This window comes from Strix uralensis, chromosome 9 (assembly GCF_047716275.1).
Source record: "Strix uralensis isolate ZFMK-TIS-50842 chromosome 9, bStrUra1, whole genome shotgun sequence".
Classification (NCBI taxonomy): Eukaryota; Metazoa; Chordata; class Aves; order Strigiformes; family Strigidae; genus Strix; species Strix uralensis.
Window position 1 is genome coordinate 24043058 of NC_133980.1, and position 23653 is coordinate 24066710.

A 23653-nucleotide genomic window follows, 5' to 3' on the forward strand; every position below is an offset into this window, starting at 1 on the left:
GCTTTTAATTCTTCAGTTCTGTAAGCCAGATTTAGTGAACCAGATTTAGAAAAGCTGCAGCACTGGCCTGGAGGTGTAAGTGATCGGAGGGCTCTGGGAGGAGGTGGGGGAACTTACATCTTCACACGAATGAGCCTGTTCAATCTAAACTATTAATTTCTTTGTCACCAGCTTTGGAGCTACTGAACCAGTTGGGTAATCACTTGTTCCATAAACTGTATTGGAACTGGAAATGAGCTGGAAAGTGTTACTCGTTTCACTCCATGTTTATGAATCAATGTAAAGCAAATCTAAGCACTTGTGAGTCATCTGAAATCATAAAAACACTGCTGTTTTTATAAAATGGTCATGCGCAGCCTAGAACTTCGTGCTTTTTGAACTATAGAGTACCCTCAGATCTAGTACATTCTCCAGCCCAGAATTTCTCCCAGGATGTTTTTGTATTTTGTAGTTGTTGTTATAAATTATCAGCACTGGCAGCCAGCCCTCTCTAATACTGAGCACATTTGCAGGGTCTCCCACTTACAGAGGCTTTGCTAATCTTGATTTCAGCACACTGCTCTCAAATCAGAGAATGATTGGTTGCCTGACAGAATGAGAGGAAAGATTTGCCATCTACTAGAGTCTTTTTTTGTTATGCTTCATTAACAGTGATGTGTTCCCCTTCTGCTTTGCCCAGAGGCATTTCTTTTGAAGGTGGCAGAGCAGAAGGAAAAACAGTTGAATCATTCTGGGAAAATAAAAATTATTTTTGTTTAGGTTTTTATTTGTTGATCCTAAATCATGCAGGTGATGCCTTGCCGTCTGGAAGTATCTGTTCTTTACTCTTTTAGTTGAAGGTTCTTTGTTTTCCAGTGCCAGTAAGAACCCTTATTCTTTTGCTCTTTTGTTGACTTCATTGTAAGGACAAAAGATTGTCATCTATCTCACAACTTCAATCATATTGAGTTCTAAACTACTGTGAGTAGGAGGATTACTGGGTTACTCGACCCTGAGCACCATCAGGATATATGACTGTGTAAGAGGGATTCCCCCCCGCGTCCCGTCCCCCCCCCCCTTAAATTAAAATGTCAGTAACTGACACCTTGTTAGAAATCAGTATTTTCAAAATAGTTGATGAAAACTTGCAAGTTCTTACTGAAAGGAATTCAGTAGCGTGTGTAACCAAGTAAAAAAAAAAAAAAGGGATTTATTGTAAAGCATATTAGTATGGGCTTGTGTGAGTATAAATTTCTTTTAAACAAGCTTCTTGGATGCCGAAGAGGATTTCACAGGGGTAAGGTTGGCTCTCTGGGTAGATTGAAAATGGCTTCGTTAGAGGGTGATTCATAGCAGTTGAGTACAGAGCTCCTGCTTTGAGTCACCCACTGGATGAATGTAATTATGATAACGAGTTTCTTCTTAATGAAGGCATGTGACTGAATTTAGCTTCAAATCATGTTTCTAACTATTATCCATTTAACTTAAAGAATAACACTGACCCACATTTTTTAGTTATTCATGAAAATGCTTTGTGGTCCATCCATCTTAAGGAAAAAGAAAGGCTGTAAACTGACTTGTTCTGACATAGATCTCTTTTTGCAACTCATTTGGTTCAGCGCTTGGTACTCTCTGCTTTTTTTTTGTTATTTTCTGTGGGTATTTTTACGTGATGAGAGCCTGTAGCTATATGCCTGTTTTGGTTAAAAGATTTTGTATGAGATAATATTTTAAAGTGACACGTATCAGGAAAGGTTGAGGCTTTTTTTTAAAAGGATATTAGTGTTTTTTGACCAACCACCAACACCTGTGAAAGTAGAACACAAGGGAAAACACTGCTGTGTGTATAACAGTATGCTCTCTGTTACTTTGTCTCTTAATGTTAGTGCAGAAATGCCACCTTTAAAAGGTCAAAACTGGTCTGTGCTGTTGAAGAGACTATGGGCACTGCATAATTAGGATAATGCTTATTTACAGTTCTACTGTTTGGATCAGTCTGCGTGCATCACTATGTAATATATAGGAAATAATTTTTTCAGATTCAGGCTTTGGCTTGTGTTTTCAACATTGCACTAAGATGTGCAGTATGTGGAAGTTGGAAGTGGCAGTGATTTAGCCAAATGTGCACTGCTGCAAGTTCTTTTTCTCACTGTTTTAATTCCTGAACTTGGGTTGTAATGGTTTAATTGCGAATAGTGAAAGTTGCTGAAGAATTTTGTGCCTATTGTGGTTGAAACTTAGGACTGAGGAAGGAGGGAAAAGAAGGTTGCTTTATATTTCTCAGTATTTTTTTCATTTGAAGATATTTGGTGTATTTACTGATGGTTAATCCTCATCTTGTCTCGGACTCGGTGAAATGGTGAGTTTCTTCATTGCCAAGTGGATGCTACAGCAGCTAATTCAGCTTGACATTCACTTGTCCAATCTTCAGTGCTATTGAGAGCATGAAATGCATGAGACAGCTTTGAAGATGTCAGATAGCTGAAGATGTGAACCAAAAGCTATAAAATACTCTAGCTGTACGTTTCTCTATGTCTTGCTGTCCAAAACATCTGCTAGTGCTCTCAGTGCTGGTCCTGATGCCTTCCTCAGTGCATTCTTCCAGAGTAGGAGATTTATTTGCAGAGAGGAAGATACTCAAGAAACTGCTGTATTGTGTCATTCAATCCACTCAGAGTTCCTTATCCTAAAGCAAACCCAGAGTATCCTCTCTAAGAAACAAAGTTTCTTTGTGTGCTCTGTCAGAATTCACAGAGGAGCCTGTCTGAAATTGTCATAGAGTAGAAATCCATAGGGCCACAATTAGCCCAGTAATTTCTGTGTGGCATCTTATATTGCTTATGAAGGAATTTTCTTTTTTTCTTCTATATTCTTTCTTTGCAAGTAGCCTACGTCCCTAGCTCGTAATTGTTTCTGTTTTACATTTGATGCCACACAGGAGTTTTAGTCAAAAGTTTCTTGTACATTTTCCCTCTTTCTTCCCTTGTGGTACAATTTGTTTTGGTCATACATTTGTAAGTGTTTCCATGGACATAAAGAAGTATAGAGGGTGGCTATAGAACCATAGAAAGTTTTACTGGATTGTCACAGACTTTTTGATTGCCACCACACAATTTTATGATTCCTGAATTATTTCATAAGATTGTTTATGTTTTTCCTAAAACAGTTATTGATTTGCATAAAAACAGTATCTATGTAATAAAGGTGTAATGAAAGGAGTCACAAAAATGTCTATTTTGCAAAATACAAGTTCTCATGCAGAACTTGCAAGCTGAAGTGGAATAGGATTTCTGTTAGGTCCCTGGTGGTGCTTTCTGTAGAAGTGGTGTGGGTGTGGACCAAGGACAAGTGCCCAGGGTTATTTTCTGTTGTATTTTTGGCTGAGCTCACAGTCAACAGAGACCCATGAAGGAGGTGCCACTGGTAACATCCAGCTGATGGTTCTGTTTTTCCCACATTCCCCAGAGAGATGCAGTAGGGAAAAGGTGTGTGCTCATCAGGGAGTGCACTTTGTGTTCGCTGCTTGAGGCAGTTGCTTCAAGTCTTTCAGATCTTTAGTCTGCTCCCAGAGATTATGCTTGTGTTTCTTATGTAGTTGGGAGTTCTCAGTAGTTGTTTATGGTAGTTAAAAGGCCAGCAGAGTTTGTACCTTGGTCTGTTAGGTAATGTAGTCACCAGCCTTTGAAAAATTTTCCACTTGTGCTTTGAAGGTAGAAAGTGTACTGACATGTGAAGGGTTGACCATGATGTGATCTGCGGTTAGGCTGATAACCATCTCTGGTAACCTCTGTTCTGCTGGTCTGAAAAATGAGAAATATTGGTTATCTAGAAAAATAAAGCTTCATGCTGTCATCCTGTAATGGAGGATTTGTTTCTAGTACTTGACCATAGTAGTGGGTAGTTTGTCTGTGTACATCAGAAATGCTTTAAGTCTGGAGGGCTAGTCATTCCCCTGGCTATCCTCAGTGTACAGTTGGTTGCAGAGGACCAGCAGGAAGCCTATTGATGTCATGTCTGAATTGCAGGGGAGATACAAACTACAGTGAGAATAGAGGGGAGAAAGGGCAGAGAACTGTAGGGAAGCGAGCAGATATCTAGCAAGCAAGAGACTGTGGAGAACACAGGAATTGATAAACTGTGACATCACCTATTCACAACGTGTACAGTTTATGGACCCTAGATATTTTCTGGGCTTTATGCATGTGCCTAACCTTCAGATTAGATGGCAGTGCATTGACCACTCTGCTAATACAAGTTTCTTTTATTTCTCGCCACATTCTGAATAAGGCATGAGGAGCATTGGCTCCCCTTGCCTCACCAGTGTCTTAGAGATTAATACAGTGCAGGAGGTCGACTCTGTCTAAGATGGGAATGATTTGAAGCGTGATAGGAGCCAAGCAGTTTTCTCCTGTTCCAGGTGACAGTTTGTGCTACGTGTAGTGAAGAGAAAGGAAAAAATGAGACAGAAGGCTCAGAGCAGAAACTGCAGCACATTATAATATGACTGCCTGCTTTCTCTTGTAGGACTTGGGAGTTATTTCACAAAGTGCATTTTATTTTTTTTAGTGCCAGCCTTGTTTGGTTTTCTTTCCTTTTTTTTTTCCAAATGTACTCTTAGTCAAGAAATCTGACAACACATCTGTGTTACACATTGTTCCCATTTATGAACTTAATAAAATGGGTAGATAGTGTATGGTATAGGGAAGGAATGAGGTCACAGTTTTTTCCAGTGTATCAGTGCTGGTATTAGAAAACTAGTATTGTGCATTTTGCCTGTGACTCCTACATTGCATTTGGGAGACTACTCTGTGGTTTGCCAATCTGTGGAAGTGGTGGTGGTGGTTGTTAGGGTAAATTTATATTGTATATGTAATTTCAGAACACCGTTCTTTGCTATGCTGGTGCTGGTAGGTTTCCCAAGAGGTTGCATATGAATTTAACATGGTGTGTTAGGCTTCCACCATCTGATTTGTCATCACATGACTAGTTAGCCAGAGATCTCTAGAAGGCTGGGAGATCCAATTTTTAGTTAAAATAGCATCCTGCTTCTGCCCCAGGGTATGGTACTTCAGACATACACTGTGTGTCCCCCCTTTGAGGGGTCACAGATCATGAAGGATTGCTTCCTCAGGTGGAAGTTCTGGAAGTGATGTCTGTTTATCTTGTATCTATAGTATGGTGCATTTCACACCCTCTCCCAAGCTCCTGGCTTCTGGCCACTAGCTTTTGATTCTGATTTTTCTGACTCCATAAACACAAATATTGACATGGCTGTAAAACATTAATGCCAGACTGGTGCTCTAGCATTGATTATAAGAGATTCACACTGTTTCTTTGTCCTTGCAATTTCTAAATTGTGTAAAGCTGCCTTCATTTTTCTCTAGTCTTCCTTTGGGCTGTTGCCTGCTGTAGGCTCCTAGGCTTTAATCATGAGAAGTTTCTGGACTAGTTCATACCTTTATGCACCACAAGGTTGTTTTCAAAAGGTTGTGCCTGGAGCAGTAACTTAACTTTTTCAGACTTAAGCAGATGGGGCAGCAACTATTTTTTCCCTCAAAGCCACTGAAGAAATCTAAGTTGCCTCACAGTGCTCTCTACATGCTGACCTCTAGAGAGCTTCTGCTCTGTGTGGGACAGAGGGAATGACAGCCCTCCTTCCTGATCACACTGCTGTGTTGAGTTGCTACAAGCACAGTGTGGTTTAGAAAAAAGAATTGTTTATGGGAGGAGGAGCGTAGTTACGTGCCTTGTGTTTTGTGGCTTGCCCTACAAACCTGTAGATAATATCATTGCAAACTGATAGCACTGCTTTGTTCTCAAGGGGGCTTTAAATATTTTTTGTTTATTTCACTTTGCTGATAGCCTGGTTTGCAAGGTGGAGCTAAATGGAGATGATGTCTTGTCTCTGTGGAGATATTTTGTCCTGTGTATCTGCAGGATGGTGGTAAGAGGAGACCTCCTGAACCTTTCTCCTGTTTCACAAGTTGAAATATCAATAGGAAGATGGGATCACTTGTGTCATCAACTCAAATTATCCACAATAGAACTACAGATGACATTACACTCTTTTCAGAAAAACAAGCAAACAAAAAACCCCCAACAAAACTGCTTACAGCCAAGTGTGAAAGAGAAGATGTGGTTAGGAGAGTGACGGCAACTCTATTTCCCTTTCTTTTGTCTCTAATTGTATTGGACGTCTGTTGATCTGATCCGAATTGAGTGTACAAAAATTTAAAAATATTTGTAGCAGCAAAAAAATGTTTTTGACTGTGTAGTTCATGATTATGAAACCTATATTGTTAGAATAAATGACATGTTCTACATATTTTTTTTCCTTTTTTCTTTCTGGTAATTGAGTGTTTGGGGATTTGACGTTCATTTAGTAAGGTGAATATGGTACTGTAGTATTCGAAGAAGATGAAGTGTGGTTAATTAGATATTTCTGCACAAAAAGTTTATGGAGCTATTAAACCAGGTACAAATTGCTGATTTTCTCGTTTGGTTAATTACATTATATTGTGTGTTGCTTTTTTAGGTCATCTTGTGGAACCTTCCAAGAAAACAAGGGTAATAGTAGGAAAACGATGTTTAATAAAAGTATCTTCACTACACAGTCAGACTGAAGCAGGAACAGGTTCTCTGAAGTAAGTATTACAGGGGTTTTTTGTATGTGTGTGTTTTTTTTTCTTGTAAAGTCAGTAGCATGGTTATTAGGCTATTATTGTATTTTAACTTTGTTATAGTTGCATTAAAAAAGGTGACTTCATATTTCAGTTGATCAGCTGGTGATGGTCACTCTTTTGAACTCTTACTGAAGCATCTCCCATCTTGGAAGCAATTGCATCCTACGAAATTTAGATGGGTGTCAGATTTTTCTCTTGTCTCCTGTGTATTCTGGGTATGGTTTTGAGCAGGAAGTGGCCTAGTATAGATGTAATTACATATAACCCCCGATTTGCTGGCAAAAGTTAAAGCCCTGCCTGTATCTTCAGGGAATTTGAAAATATAAGTGTTTTTTTGGCTGTAACTTTCCACTCCTGGCACTTTCTGTATGACTTTTGATATTTTTGTTGTCAGTATTTTAATATTTGTCTTGTATTGCAGTTCCATCATTGATCAATCTAGCATAATTCTTCAATTTATGGATCTTAGATATGTCTTTTCTTCACTGTTTCTAGTTAACTTCTTGCTTTTGTGAAGGCTGAGACATGTTTGTCTCATTTACGATGCAAGAAACTTAGCGACCTAACTCGAGGACTGTGGATTATACCTTTTGGTACTAGATACTTAAACATTTATATACCAATACAGCATAGTTCTTAATTTCTGTGTGTTTCAATTGCTTGAGATGGGAGAAGTAATCATTTTACAGTCGCTTTGTTTGTATCAGATTGTAAGATATTTAAACATATTCTTGTAGAAGTTAGAAGCTGGGAAAAATCTGCATAATTTTCTGTCTGATGGGGATTTTACTCGTGCTATGTGATATGTGAATGTAATTCTGCAGGAGTCATTGGAAATACACTTGAATGTATAAGAATGAAAAATATCTGGCCATTAGAACTGAAAGGGGGTGGAAAATGGTTGTAGTTTACAAGTGTATTTTGGCGTATTGCTTTATTGCCAAGAGGAAATGACTCTTCTTAGCTTCTTCTTTAAAAAGGGATGTGTACATGGTGTCATAATTTTGGTAGAAAAATGTCTGTGAAACCTAGTCAGACAAGCTAAACTTTTCCGACTTGCTATTTTTTCCAAAGGGTTTTTAACTGGCAGAGTAACACATTTGGATTGATAACTTTTTTTTAAAAAGGTGGGAAAATAATTATTATAAAATTTCAATTAAACATGGATCTAAAGAGGTTGATGTGCGTGTTAGTTCCCTTTCTGTAAGTACTTGAAGCAAATGCTACAATTTTAAGTCAGCACATGTAAATGTGTATTAGTTCCTGATCTAGGCCATATGTCAAGTGGCTGGTAAACATACTGGCGAAAGGTTCTTGTACCACCTGATACTTAATTCTGACCTCGGGAGTTTTCAGAAGCTGTGTTGTGTGAAGTTATTTGTCTTTTACTGACTTCCTAGACGACAGCAGAAATACAGGCACCTGTCACAATGCCCAAATAAAATAATACCTATTTGCTGCTTACACGCTTATTTTGAAAAGTTAATTCTTGACTCTGGTAAGCAAGTTACAAGAACAGATGGGCAGGAGCATTGAAACTGAGCTCTGCAAACAAATGAAATGAAAACTGTTCAGTGGAGACAGCTTTAGTCATTTAAAATCATTGTATCCAGGCTTATGCCAAGCACAAAGCTTGCTCATGTTTAGTAGCCAGTAAATTGGTGTTTCTCCCTCCTCCTTTTTTTTTTTTTTTTTTTTTTTAAGGGACTTAGAGAATTCAGATCTTATAACCTAAAACTGATTCTAATTTGTGCTTTTGGGGGAAATAGTTTTGAACCTTTTTGGGGGTTTTTGTTTGTTTGTTTTGATTTGGACATTTGTGTATGCTTGTGCAGATTTCAATCATCACAAGGTATTTTGCAATTGGAATCCTTCATTAAAGTACTAAAAACATTAAGATAAAGTCTGATTAGCGTCTGTATTCACAGATAAAAAGCCGGGTGAAGTGTCATGAAGTCTTAAAAGCAGATGCGGAATCTCGCAGCTGGGAAATAGTACACAGACACCGCCCCCCCCCCCCCCCCCCCCCCTCCCCCAGCCGCCAGTCAGTCCGGGCCCGGCTGCTGCGGGCGTGAGGCGGCGGTGCACCCTGGCGGCTGCGCGGGGCTCCGCGGGGCTCCGCTCCGCGCCCCTGCCGCCACGCCCGCAACAGCGTTTCCAGTTCTGGGCCCCCGGGAGCCAGAGAGATGCTCACCAACCGCCCAGGGTCCAGCAGAGGCTGCTCCTGAGGGCATTAGGGGGTGCAGCAAGGTGGGGGTTGTACATGACCTTTGGTTGGAGGAGACAGGGAAAGAAAGATCTTTACTAGAGTTTTCCACTGCCTGAAGGAGGATTACAGACAAGATCTGGCCAGATGCCTGAAAGGCAGAATATAAGTGGCAGAATGCACAAGTTGCAACAAAAGAAATGCCAGTTAAACATAAGGAAAAAAATTTCGCTGTGAGGGTTGTTAAGCACTGGAGCAGGTTGCTTATGGAGGCTGTGGAGCCTCCATCCATGGAGACTTTCAAAATTAACTGTGCAAGCTCCTAAGCAACATGCTTTAACTTGTGTGGAAACTAATCTTGGGACCAGATGACTCTCAGAGGTCCCTTCCAACCTAAACTGGTCTGTGATTCTTAGATAAACTTAATTGTTTTTGGTCCTTAAGATGAATAGCCAGGACTGCTTTTGTCTTTATTACCATCAACTTACTGGGAAAAGTATTGATTGTGTGTGATTTTTAGGATTATTCTTTTCTACCAAATGGCATTATATTTCAAGCTGTGTTTTTAAATACATGTCATGAAAAAGATGCATAAAATACATCTAAATATTTGCATTAGACTTGAATTGTTGGATTTCTTTCAGTGCTTGTTCAGCATTGAACAGTCCTGTTCATATAACAAATAGCTGTGAACAGCCACCTCTGAATCTGTGTAGTGGGTGACATAGAAGCTGATGTTGGGAGAAAACTAACTGCAAAAATCCAGACCAGATTGCTCTGTGTAAAAAACTGACCCAATCAGGAAGAATGTCTAGTCTGATGAAGCAGGTAATTTTTTTTTTTTCCTTAAAGGGCATCTTTCTAAGTTTTAGTATCCGTGGCATCTCTGTATATGAGACTTAAGCACAGCCTGTGTTTTGGTCTGTGTGCCCTTCTTTTGGGAGAAAATTTCACTCCTAATTAGTTTTCCACTGTTTTTAATGATTTCACTTTTTTTACCTCTCTTTGTAGATGCATACAATCTGTCTACTGGAAAATAACCCTCTTTCCTAGAGGTTTTGATTGAAATATCAGAAATAATTGAAAAGTGAATCTTTTAGTCCCTGTGTGAAGAGATATCTATATATAGGAGAACCTCAATTTCTGAGCTTAACTCTTTTATAGCAGAAAGTCATCTAGTTCATAATATAGAGACGTAACATTTTAATAGTTGAAGGAAACAGTTGGCTGCTGGTGAAATTTGATAGTTGAGGTGCATTTGTACAATTCAAAAGGACTGGAAATAATAGTTTATATATTTAAATGTCTTGTAAGTGGAATGTTTACTTCTCTTTTCCTCCATGTTTACAGTGGAACAAGTAATTACTCTTGAGTGGCAGAACAGGCAAGAAAATACCAGAGAGCAGAACTAATACTGATTTAATATTTCCTAGTTTTTTTGTTAGACTACTAAGAATTCTTGTACAGTTCTTGTATATGGGGGGACAGGGGATGGGGACCCTACAGTTTACTTAGTACAATAAATCAGTAGAAGTACAACTCTAGATTATTAATGCATCTCTTCAGATTCATGACAGGCACCTTACATAGTCTTTTGAATAATAACTTGCGCTGTTATAAAGCCAGACCTTTAGGCTGTAGTTTTACCTATATTTTTTGAAAACAAGTTTAAGAGCTGTAAAACGGCAAGCCAGCCCTGGGGCTGGAAGAAACTGTCACTCTTCCTCCACCACTCAGCTTGCTTGTTTGCATCTTTGCTTCGTTGGCACAAGCAGTTATGCAGCTTTGTAGGGAACTGACTCACCTGTGTTAAAATGACATCTTTATTCTGGGTTCAGCTCTTTCTCTTCCTTTCCCCTTCAGTCTGACTGTCCAGTCCTCTTTCTTTCCTTGTGCCAGCTCCATTCACCTTGTTTGTTAAACTTGATTTTTTTTTTTGTTTGTTTGTTTAAAATATCCCTGTGAGCATTCCATCATTTAAATGTTTAGCGGAATCTTTTTCTAGTGTTAGAACTCAACATATCCTAACATTTCATGCTAACCTTCCCCTAGTATATAAAATATCGACAGTGATCTGGATTATCAAAAGTGAATTTTCTAGGTTGTGAACTAGAATTAGAACCAGGTCTAATCTCTCAAATCTTTAGCCTCATTTTACCATCATGGAGCATGCTGTACAGAATGCATTGGTCTTCATGTGAGGTCCCACTCTGCCTGCTGCTGTTTAAAACGTACCAAAATATCTAAGAGTGTCATTTACAAATTTTCTTCAAGGTGAATATGCCAGATATGTTCTCACAGCCCAATTGACATAGAATACTGAATTATTTGACGTAACTTTTGCTTCATTTGAGCTTTTCTCCTTCTTGTCTCCCTGAGTGGTGGTCAAGGTGTCAAAGTAACTGTTACTTATATGACAGTGCTTTTCTAATCTTCTGTTTTCTTTCATTTCTTTATATTCCCTCCCATCTTGACCATGCAGAACTGGATTCCAGTGAGCTGAAGGAGGGTGTTTTCTTACAGTGGCCCCAGCTTCAGTGTGATCCAGTGGTCAAATGCTTCTGAAAACAATTTCAGACAGTAGCATTGAGATGTGAAAGGAGTTCTTCCTTCTCCCTGCAACTCACTTTAACTGTACAATACAAAAAGATGGCCTGAAACTCTGTATTTTTGTATATATATTTTTAATGTATCTAGTGATTTCAAGATCAGCAAAGGACAGTCGTGAATTAGCTGTGAGAAGCTGTTATGTCACTGTTGTATTTTGTGTTCATTATGAATGATGTGCTGCCTGTGAATTGCCTGAAGTCTATTAGAAGCTTGGGACTTAAGGGACTTTATTCATTTGTTTGGTTCATTGTGAATAATCTTTGGAGGAAGCAGGAGCTGTGTTTACTTGCCGGAGCATAAAGTAATGAGGAGTAAGAATTTCCTTTTATCCTCATTGTTCAAAATAATTTCTGATAAGTCGTCTGAGCCTGGAATACCATTTTAATAGTGTGGTTCTCTATCTGTTGCTTGTTTTGCAGGAAAAGTTTTCTGAAGATAATAATCTCATTTGCAGCTAGTTAATTACACTTTCATTGAATCATAGAATAATTTCCATAAGAAGGGATGACCAGAGGTAATCTAATCTAACCATCTGTTCAAATCAAGTTGTTTAAAATGAAATTAAATTTTAATTTGAAACCAGTTAACATGATTGCATTTTTTCATATCTCTTAAGTCCTGTTGAAGTCAAATGCCAATTCAGGTGCTCAACATTTCTTGAAAACTGGGCCACTTTTATTTAGAGGCATTAATATCAAAGTAGAAAGCCCATTTGTTGTGGTTTTAAAATTCTGGCTTCAGTTTTTAAAACTTAGTGTGTAATGCTAGGGGTACAGTGGAGGAATAAAGCTACGGGAGATGAACAGGCAAAATAATCGGGGATCATGGAAGAAATCTAACTAAATTCTCTTTGAGGAAAATTAGCTATATTTCATGAGGAGAATGAGAGAATCTAGACGTGAATAGCTGAATGGCCACTCTTGGTACCAGTCTGAGCACTGTGAGGGAGTGACATTTAAACAAGGCCTTTCATGTTTTCTATACATAGATATTTTTAGAAAAGTAAATGGTGATATTTTTATTCTGATTTCTGGAGGAATCCTGACTAAATGGACACTTAATTTTCCGTTCCATTCCATAGGGCCAGCTCATGTGGCAGTTGAACTAAACTGCTGGGAAATATTTATAGTACCACATGATCTTTAAAAATAACTTCCCAGGCTACACTGTAGATGTCTTGAATTCTTAAAATCTTTGCTATTGTAGATAGATAACCATGACATTCCTGGAGTGGAAAAATCTTAGCTTTGCTGATTTAGACATTTGTATTTATAATCAAGTTGTTTGTATTTATGTTTTAAATTTGTAAGCAGTTTAGATTGAAATTCACTTATGCAGCTGTAGAAGGCCAGAACCTTAGTAGGTTTGTTCTTTAGGGCAAAATAGGAATTTCAGTGGCATGAATGAAATAACATACAGAATAAACTTTGTCAGTGCATTAGATTGCATCTTTAAAAGAGGGTCACTGCTGATCCTGTGTGAACTGTGGGGTCTAGTGAACAGAAAATAACAGTTCTTAGTAGTACACGCATTGCTTAGCATAGCTGCTTTCTCTTGTCACATTAAACCTTTAAACAACCTAGGTTGCAATTCCACATTACACCTAATTTCATCCCTGTGACTACTGCTGGAGAGTTAATGATAGTGTTCTCACTCCACCCTTGCTTCAGATATGGTGCCTGCTTGTCACTGGGTGAGGCAGGTCGTTCCCTGAGTTGATGGAAAATTAGTAATGTTTGTTCATACTGTTTTTCCATTGTGTGGCTAGGGAGGTGGGGGACAGCCAAGAAAGAGGAAAAGCATAACAGTGTTGCTTCTGGCTGCACACTGCTCTCAGTGAGCTACAGATAAGGTAAAATGGCATGCAGGAAACAAAGCGACTTAGGAGAGTCAAGCTGGTGTCTGAAGGGATCCTGTTATAGTCAGTATACAGTGGAAGTCACAGAAGGGCGTCCCATGCAACACTCCGAAACTGCTGGCAGTGTGTACTGCAGAGAGCTCATAGCCTCTGGCAGCAGCTGTGAATTTATTAGAATTTTAGGAATAGAAGAGGGTGTAGTTCTACAGACCCATGAACTAGCACACTGATCTAATGTATATATTTGACTTCAGAGTCTTCTGAAGGAATCAGTATTCTTTCAAATATAAAGAAGAAGGAATTTTTCCTTTGATTTTTTTTTTTTTTAAATGCCCCCTAAGTTTCATAGGATGTAAGCCTTCTTGTGTACTCTGACTCCTTTTCCATCTTTGCCGCTAGATTCTTTTCCCTTATTTGTTCTCAAATATTTCCTTTATAGCTTGCTCATCTTTTTATAGTACTAGATGTTTACGTAGTTAGAAAAACGATTACAATGATTATATTGTGTAAGTGCTTAGTGTTTCTCCTACTTAGACTACGTGATATGCTGCTGTTGTTTCCTAGAAAATGACTGTGGTCAGATTGTCATCTAGTCTGTTCCGGACAGTGAGATATTGTTTAAACACTGTTCTTATGTGTCTGGATAGGGTGGCCCTTTTCAACTGCTTTCACTGCTGCAAGACTTTTTTTTTTTTAGCCCCTTGACTGCCACATGACAGCAAGCAGTAGATGAAAAGCTGTATTGATCACAGTGATCATCATCTTGAATGTGGTGCTTAACAGTTATAATAACTTACTGTACAAAGCAAAAATCTGGATAAGGGGAGTACTCTTAGCTTTTGCGTAATCAAAACAAGCTAGTTTCTGATACTTGTCCTTTATGTAAATATTGATGTTTTTAGTGAAAAGAAAAATAAATCTAAGTTTGTATTTAACCTGAAGAGCTTTAGATACTTATGTGCCCTTAAAATGCACCCTTGTTTGAAAGAGGTGGTGTAAAAGAAACTTATTTCTTAAGAAAACTGACTTTTTCATACACAAGTGACATCTTCCTCCACCCCCCCAAACTTTTTGCCATCTATTTGGGATAGCGTACTTCTTGCATCCTGAAAGAACCGTAACCACATTTCAGGGATAGGTGACATCAGTTTAGGTGTACAGTATCTCTTCTAAAGAATTGTCTGAAGACTAGATTTTCTTGGTGCTAAAAGGCAGTCCAGGAGAATAAGTGCTATGAGAGATAACAGGGCATCAGTTTTCCTCTTAACACTGTGTTATGTGGGTGTTTATATTTACCAGCTTCCTTGCAGCTTCTTTTACTTATTTTTCATTACTATTCTTTTTGATTATGCTTCGGGATAATAGATTGAATGTTGCATTGGATTTTACATTGGTGTTCTTTTAATAACAGAAAAATACACCTCAGTGGCTGGGTGTCAGGGGATTTGTGGTGAGTTCACCAGTAAAGGCAGATTTCTAACTTAATGACATAGTGTGAAATTTCATAATTGGTGCATTCTTCATAATGTTGGTTTTAGAAGAACTTAACCCACATAGATTAATGTTGGGTGTTGATAACAGTCCATGTGGATTATTGAGTACTTTTTCGTCCAAGTCTTTTGCTGATATGATAAATTACTTTCAAATGAAAGTTCATTGCATTGTTACTCTGTGTCTGATTTTTTGCAGTGCCTCCAGACAGGCTCGCTCTCTCTGAGCGTGCTCTTGTTCAGCTCTTAATTTCAGGATAACTTTATGAAATCTCCCCCATGCTTCACTTTGCCCTTCATATCTTTTTGGTTGGCACTGGTTTATGTCTGATATTTGCACCTCCTGGATTTAATTCCTTTACGTGAGCAAGCTAACTACTTGACACCGGTAGAGCTGAGTTCACCAACGCTTAAAGCAGTGGTGTGAAACCTTTGCAGGTGGGTGGTCCTGGGCTCTCAGTGCTCTTGTCCTGAACCTAGTCCTGATGGAGTTGAGTTTGCTACAAACTGGTCTTGCCTGCATTCCCAGCAAAATGAGATGAGCTTCTGAGTGGATGGCTTAGTAAGGGAACACAACCCCAACTTATAACCACAGCTTCTGAAACCCTACTGATCCTTTAGTCTAAAAGATAAGTCTTGTAACTCTTGGGGATGTTCTGAATGCCTGGGTTTTGTTAATTGATATTGTGTAATGTTCCAGTGGTTCTGCTGGTGACTGACACTTGCTGGAAGCGTTGTCTGTGTTGTTTTTACAGGCTGCTTTTGTAACTGCACTGTATAGCTCAGGCATGTGTGGTTCTAGTTCTATGTTTTGGTTAGGAAAAAAAGCGAGTGGGCTGCAATTCACAGAAAAAGATGTGTAGCTTACTTCTGACTGTCATCTCTCCTGAATCCCTTTTAGGAATCGATGAAGAAGCAGCTTGCTTCTGGTATCCATTTTTTTGTTTGTTTGTTTTTTTCCTTTTTTCCTTTCCTAGTGGCCTCTTTTTGGTTAGATGGTGAGCTATACTTTTGTTGGGGGGTGGTGGGGAAGCTACAAGGTCTTGTGGCTTGTGGAATGAGGCTGTTTGCACTAGAGCAAATTCTTCTGTCTGTCTAGAGATGGTAAGTCCTTTAAAAAACAAAACTAAACACCCCTACACACACAAACAAACCCCACAACAAAACAAGAACAACAACGAAGAACCCTGTGCCTGGGAACACATAGCTGTTCTCAATAGCTGTTCAGCGACTGTGGTCTGTTGGCTGGTGTCTCCTGCTTAAAAAGTCCGAATATCTTTTAATCGAGGTCACAATACAGAGGAAAGACAGAAAATTAAATTCTGTAACTTTCGCATTGATTTCACAAAGGAAATTCTCACCCTCTGCAGGAATCTGTAATGAAGACAAAACCAGCTTACATCGCTTCTGTGGTGAAAGAGTCTGGTCTGTGAAGCAGTATCAGGACAAGTGAATGTTTATGGAAGACATCAGTGATGAAAAATCTATGTAACTTATTGTATGGGTCACTAGATTCCTCCCTCCCTTTTTACCTACCTGGAACTGTGTTAGTGTGAAGTATTCATTTTGCTTTAGGCATTTAGAATTTTAATTGTCTCTTATTTGGGAATTCTTTCTCCCTGTTGAAAGCAAATGGAAGTGTTATTTCACATGTTGCTTAAGTTGCTCAAAATCTGGTCTGCTGTCAGAAGGGGTGGTCCTGCCCTGTTCTCAGCTAAGTGTTACCACCACCTTCTTTCTGTTTTCATGCAGCGTGCCTGCTTAGAAAGCTGTTTTGACTGAAAACTAACTTTAAAGAAGAGAAATACCTAAAATCTCAGTTGGATCGTTGCTCTGATCTTGCTGACAGAAAGGGCAGTATGATCTTCTGTCAGTTTTAGCCAGTTGTAAAACCACATCTTGAGGCTGTAGTTACCTGAAGTGCTCTAATACAGTCTGGAGGCTTGCTGCTGCTGAGGAGATCCTGCTTCCATTCATCTCCTTTCAGAGGCTCTGGTACTCCTTAGATGCTTCTGTGGTTTGACTCAGCTAGGTAATGTGAAAGAAAATTACTCATTGATTCCACCTGGATGATAAGCTGAAACGGTTCCTGAGGAGACTTGAGGTGTGCTGCAACAGGTGCAAGGCAGGGGAGCAGAACTGGGCAGCCCGGAGTAGGGGGAGCAGAAGGGAGGATGTAGCCATTCCGTTCTAGCCAGCAACGAGCCCGGCATTGTATCGCCCAGCTTCACCTGGAGTGTGGAGGCTTACAACCTAGATGTTGACAGCTTGTAGGGATAGTTGTTCCACCTCAGTCTTAATGCTTGGTGCACCTACCAGATGTACAGATTTATAGATAGAAAAATCACAGGCAGTTGTCTTGGTTTGAGAAATCTTCTTGTAGGGCTTCTTGTTTGTGTACATTAAATAAATTTAACATTCATCTTTATTTATTTTCTTTCTCTTTTTCTCGTTCTGCAGATGTTCTTCTAAACTGTTCCATTTCTTTCCATTAATCTAAACAGCTCTTTCAGAACAAATACAAATTGCATGGTTTTGAGATTAAGAGTGTATGTGTATATACATACAAAGCTGAAATGCGTAAGTCAAAGTTTAGAGAAAATTTATACTTTACGTGGGAAGGTTTGAATGCTGTCTGTCAATAGTATGTACCTGTGACTTAGAAAAGCATTTGGTATTGGGCTTTGCTGCTGTTAAATCCAAATAATCATTGATTAGATACTTGAGTGGCCAAGATTAAATACTGGTTTAATTACTTCCTTCTTTTGTGTGAGAAGTTGTTTTTACTGTGACAGTAGGCAAGAATAGCTATGAGGTTGACAGCCTGAAATAGCTTTTTATTATTATTTTGATTGTTGTTTTTTTCCTTTAGCTGGAAGTTGTTTAAAATGTCTCTGGTGTTATTGCTCCCAGTCCAGATGGCTTTCTGCCTTTGTTTCAGTTACTAGATGTGATATTGTTAGTCACTAGTGCCACCACACATTTTATGGTTTGGCTCATGACTCATGCTCACAGCCGTCTTACGTTGCCAATCCGTGTTTATTCTCAGTATAAATACTTGTTCTCTCTTGACCCCTGTGATGTCAGCTACTGGTGGAAATTGGGTGCTGACTGTAAAAGACACTAAGCTGTTTCCTTGAGGAAGGAAATATTAAGTAAGTGCCTGAAAGCAAGAATAGCTTCCCAGCATGCTCAGATTGGTGTGATGATTGCTCTTCTCTTTTTAATTGAAAATTGAAATGGAATTTTAAAAGATTCTGATATCTGTGTTTGAAGTTGTAATTACAAACAAGTATCTTAGAAGGACTTTATAACTCTGTGTTGTAGTGTGTAGGTTATAGGGTATGTAACAGCATTTTTAAGTCTTGCTTCTTTGAGCATTTCAAACTCTTGTTGATGCACTAAAGTGGTTTCAACAATGGAAAATGTTGTGGAAAAACATCTGGAAGAGGATGAAAATGGAAAAGATCTTATGCTGAATTAAAATAGGACTTATGAGCAAAATAACTACATAGAACAAATTAATGTTTTCCATGCTGCTGTACCTGTTAAAGTAATGCTTTATAATGGCAATACCACTTTATTTTACCGTGATGACCACAGAAAATAACTGAAAATATACTGTATGTGTGTACAAGTATGAAAAATCTTCAAATGTTTTTTCTGTGACCACTATTCTCAGTTACAACAAAATTGCAGCCAAGATTTTATGGGTATAAGTAGCTGGACGGAGGAAAAGAAATGATATCCCATTTACATAGTACTTACCTTGTTAGCAACTACCTTAACTAACTTGTTAAAGATATACTGATTGGTAATGAGGAACACTGCATTTTCTCTAGATTTTTTGGGTAGATGCTGTAATAGTGTAGTCTGTGTTGCATGATGGGATTTCCACACCCACTGATGAGTGAAGGGATAGATTTGTAAATATCTGGTAATTAAGATGAAATAGTTTCATATCTGATTTGTCATGTTCACCAGGTCTATGCCCCCACCTCCAATTGTTTTTGTTGTGATTGTCTGGTGCAGTGTAGTGGATTTTTGGGGGAATGAGGACCTGATGGTTATAAACGGGTTTTGATAATGATGATGATGATAGGAGCTCCCTAATTGTTGCTTCTATTGAGGAAAAATATTTTTCTTTACGAAGTTGTGCTTTCTGAAAGTTAGAGGGTTTTTTGTTTGCCTTTAATGAAAATTCTACTATATTTTTACCTAGTACAACAAAATACTAAGTGATCCACATGCTTAGTGTGGTAACAAGACGAGTTGGCAAGAGTCATGCTCGTGTGGGTCCTCACAACTTTGTGAAGGCTGAATGGAAAGGTTTTGAAGTTACCTGGGTCTCATTATTCAGTGTATTTACATGGCAGTTAGAGGTGAGACTGAAGTGTTGTGTCTCATGTCTAAGGCAGCTTTGAACTGGCAAGCTGATAGTAGCACAGCTGCGGTGCCAAATAGGTGCTCTGAGTATTTAGGTGGGCTCCATGTGGGTTTGGGACTTGCTATCCCACTGGTGACAGGTAAACTTTAGGAGATTACAGTTCTTTCCAGCCAACCCTCTTTCTCTGCTGGAGGTATTAATCTCCTGAATTTTTCCAAATATCAGATGAGCAATTTTATATATTTACGGTAACTGGAGGGATAGAAACCAGTACTGAGGAATGAGGCAGAGATGGACTGTGAACATTTTAAAGTGGTGATTTAAATGGTTTAACAATGATGATCAGTAAAAGGTAGCACTGAACAGCCCTTTACAATATGTACAAAATACTAATAGCTTATTTGTCAACAAAAAGTTATGCTTCTGTAGTAGTTGATGTTTGTGCTGCTGGCATATTCTGTTGTCCGTTGTAGGCACATTCAGCTTTCCCCTGTGCTTGCTTGTTTGTTTATTTATTTCATTGCAAGCTGTCTGTATCAAGCAAGGGATTACAGAGAGACTTTCTGAAGTACCATTTTGTTTCTGCTGTCAGTTAAATCATGACAATGATTTAAAAGCCTACCAATTTTAAAGAGTTGAATTTCTGTGAAATATGAGTATCAAACAAAGTTATCTCCTGCATTTCGTAACATTTGGAATTAGTAGCTGGTGGTATGACTTTTCCTAAACTAAGCTGTTTTATAAAGAAAAAAGCTGAAGAGGGAGGGGAATGAAACACCTTTGTTGTGACTTAGTTGGTCTCCAGGAGGTTTGTGGCGGGTTCAAATATAGAGCATTATAAAAAGATCTCCTGGTTGCTTGTTTTGGGGAAAAATAGTAATAAACTGTTTTGGGATTGAAAAGCTATATTCATAAATGCATATACGCTTGGAAAAATTGCACAGCATGATAATTATCAGTAATTCAATGGCATGACCAGTTTAAGCAATCCTGTACTGTATCTTGGTATAACCTTAGTATGTTTAGCACCTGTAGAAAGGATTACGTTTTGAGAACAGATTTGGCCTAGTGTCTTAACAAAGGGGAAAATATTATGTGTCAAACAGACTTTTTAGCAATGTAGTCAGCAGTAGTGACTGGATTTCAGAAAGCTGTTGTGCTATTTTTTTTTTTCATTTGCTGATGAGCTTGTTTGAACCTGCTCTGTGATGTATGAAGAACAACAGCCGAGTGTATTGGTTATATCCTGCTTTTTCTGCTGGTGCTGTAATAGGTGAAATACCTTCACTTGAGCAGAACAGGCCTGATTTTAGAGCAGGGAAGGGATCTAGAAGAGAAGGGAAGGATTGATAAAAGTAGTGGAAAGCTGTAATAGTAGTGAAGTTGCACATTCTGGCTTATTTTTTTACAAATGGTTATTTCCCACGTCTTGTGATGTCCAACAGGAATTAGAAGGGTATAGGGGTAACTTGTCTTTATTGGAGAAGTGCTTTACAACAGCGTGTTAACAACACTTCCCATCCCTTTGTCAGCTGAAGAGCATTGTCTGGATGAAGAATGTGGTAAATACTTCAGTGAATAGTGATTGAAGGGAAAATGCATCTTTAGAGAGTGGTTATCAAAAGATAAGACTTGGAAAGTCAGGAAAAACTAGTGGTAGCATTAAGAGTAAATAAAAATGTTTTGAAATGGGAAGGACAAGTAATCAGGAAGCCAGTGTAGTGAGTTGAAGTAGATCAAACAAAAGGTTTCCCCCTACTCTGCAGTGGATGTAGTTTACACAGTGGGTTGAATTCATTGGAGATGATCTTTCAAGGGTGAAAGCGAATGGAGATAAATGTCTTTAGAGCAAAATGTCGCTTTCTAATAGAGTTGAAGATTCTTTTCCTACTATTAATATAGACTTTCAAGTTGAATATGTCACTCTGGCCATTTTTGTTCAAAAACAAAATTATAAAATTGATCATGTGCTTTCATATTCAATATTGCCATGCTTCATCCCAGAAGTTTGCTTTGGTTGTATTTTATGCAGGTAAATAGTTTTAGAGAAAATCTAAAACGAATTTCTGCCTTTGCTTTAGCTAACCTCTAATTAGTTAATTTTTTCTCTTATTACTTTGCCTTAATGATATAAAACATCTCAACAATAGTGCTTTACCAGGCAAGTGCTTCTGTTATACTAAATGGAATTAATGAGTAAAACTGTGCTTATGTGTTTGCAATACTGGCATTTGAGACCCCAGACTTGCAAGCTGAGCTGTACAAGCAGGCTTACGTAAACTTTCCAAAGGCTTTAAAATGTGTGTCTAATTATAAAAGGTTAAGTATACTGAATTTTTTTTTTTTTTCTTCCCCAAGGCCATGTGGTTATGATATTATTGAGATTCCATAATGCCTCCTGCCGTGACAGACAGCCTTGACATCTGGGCTGTGGATTCACAGATTGGTGCTGATGGCTCAATATCTGTGGACTTCCTGTTGCCCACTGGAATCTACATCAACCTGGATGTCCCTCGAGATGCCACCATATCTCATATTAAACAGGTAATACCAAATAGTCAATTAACTTAAAAGTTAACTTATATTTGGAATGAGTGCTGTTTCTGATTTTTATGTGCCTTTTGGCAAATCAAGTAATGAATTTGAGTAGGCATAAAAAAATAATGTATTGAAGGCACGCACATAGCAGGTTAATTAGTAAGGATGTATATGTGTCTGGGGGTTTGCAATATTTTTGGGCAGATAGCAAGGTTCGGAGAAATTACTTCTTGCTGGTGGTTACACTTCAGCAGAGATTATTCTAATAGCTCTATATTAATACTCTATTGCTACATCTAAACCTTTTTTTTAACACATTGGTAATACACTGTATGTTGTTTTAATATTTCTCCGATTAGTGTGCAAACAGGAGACGCTGTGTCTAGTCTGATTTTAATATAGAAGTCACAGATTGTGCTCCTGCTTCTTTTGACTTGACACCAAAGATAGATGCTTTAAAAATGATGTATACCACTTCTTAAAGGTTGTGTACAAGTGCCTTATTAGGGCATCACTTAAGTGAGGAAATACTCAAATCGAAGGGGAGCATGTAAGGAAATAACCACAGATGCTAACAAATAATTTACTGACCTTTCATCAGTTAATGGCCATGTGGGCATTTAGAAAAGGTACTGTGGAATTAGATAGTGGGTGAATTACAACACCAACTAATCTGCTCCTTAAGCATAATAAACTTCTGACAGAAAATAAAGAACTGTGATTTCTCATTCCATTGAATTGTCTGGTAAATAAGGACATTGTTTTTCATTCCTATTCAGTCTGACAGTATTCGCTTGTTTGTAGAAGTTATTTCTTTTGTATCACTAGTAGCTTCATATAATTTATTGTACTTCTAATTTGAAATATTCTAGACACTGAAGGTTTTTTTATGCAGCAGACCACTTAGTATTTTAGTAGAAGTGAGAGTACTGCTAGAAATTGAAGCAATCCAAGAAATAAGTTTTTTGCTATACTCAAATACTTGAAATCTGACTGGAAAAATGTCATTGTTTTAGTAAGAGTAACCTGGGCAATTACAGGTTAGTTGGTAGGTAAGATAATGGAATAGCTGATAGTAATTTCAACTGATAAAGAATTTGAAAAATGTGTGTAAGTGACAACAATAAGGGACTTGAACTAAGCTGTCTGGTTTTTTCCTGATGGTTGTGACACACTGAAACAACGTTCTGTAAACAGGTTGATATTTAGCTGTTTCTTAAAGAAAAGGAATGTTGATCAGAAAAGGAATGTTGATCGTAACTACAGAGGTCTTTCATGGAAATCACTGTATTTGCAAACAAAACAATAATGAAGACTTTGGTGGCATACTGGATTAGTAGCTTTAGTCCCACCACATTGCTATGACAAGCCTTAATTTGTGGACCCTTGGTTGTATAAATAGGGGAGTTGAGAGGAAATATAGGGAGTTTATCTTGTATGTGAAACTGTTAAGATTAAAATAAGAGAAAAGAAAAAAGCCTATTACTTGAGGGCTGAAGAATTTTTAGTTTCTGTAGACATTGGAAGTCAGTTTCAGGGACTTCATGGCTTTTGAAATTTTACAATCATTAAGGGATGTAAGTACCAGTAGCTGGAAATTTAAAGTCAGACAATTTGGAGGGAACAAAAAAGGTACAGTTTTTTTAATCATTATAACTATCTAATGGAGAAAAACACAGAGGCAATAATAGAGTTGATCTTTTGATACTGTTGTTGGAATTTTTGCTCTAAACCAAAGGTAATTGCTGAATTCAGCTCTCAGTCAGCTGAGCAAAATATACTGGAATACGTTTCTGGAAGGCAGAATTCTTTGTTCAAATCTATGAAATATATGCAGGTATGCTCAGTTCAGCTTCAGTTTGAAAAGAGGTTTTTGCCATTGCGTTATTATCATGCAATTCG

At 38.2% G+C, this 23653-nt stretch overlaps 1 protein-coding gene across 7 annotated transcripts in view; it reads left to right on the forward strand.

Moving 5' to 3' along the window:
- PIK3CB (phosphatidylinositol-4,5-bisphosphate 3-kinase catalytic subunit beta) overlaps positions 1–23653 on the forward strand; it is a 104965-nt gene that overhangs the window by 35122 nt on the left and 46190 nt on the right. For 5 of the 7 annotated variants that reach the window (XM_074877739.1, XM_074877738.1, XM_074877740.1 and 2 more), the window contains 2 exons: positions 6515–6623; positions 21572–21757. In XM_074877739.1, the coding sequence (XP_074733840.1) occupies positions 21605–21757 (153 nt within the window). In that variant the 5' untranslated portion in view covers positions 6515–6623; positions 21572–21604. The remainder of the gene's footprint in view (positions 1–6514; positions 6624–21571; positions 21758–23653) is intronic. The other 2 variants (XM_074877743.1, XM_074877744.1) reach the window with 1 other exon arrangement.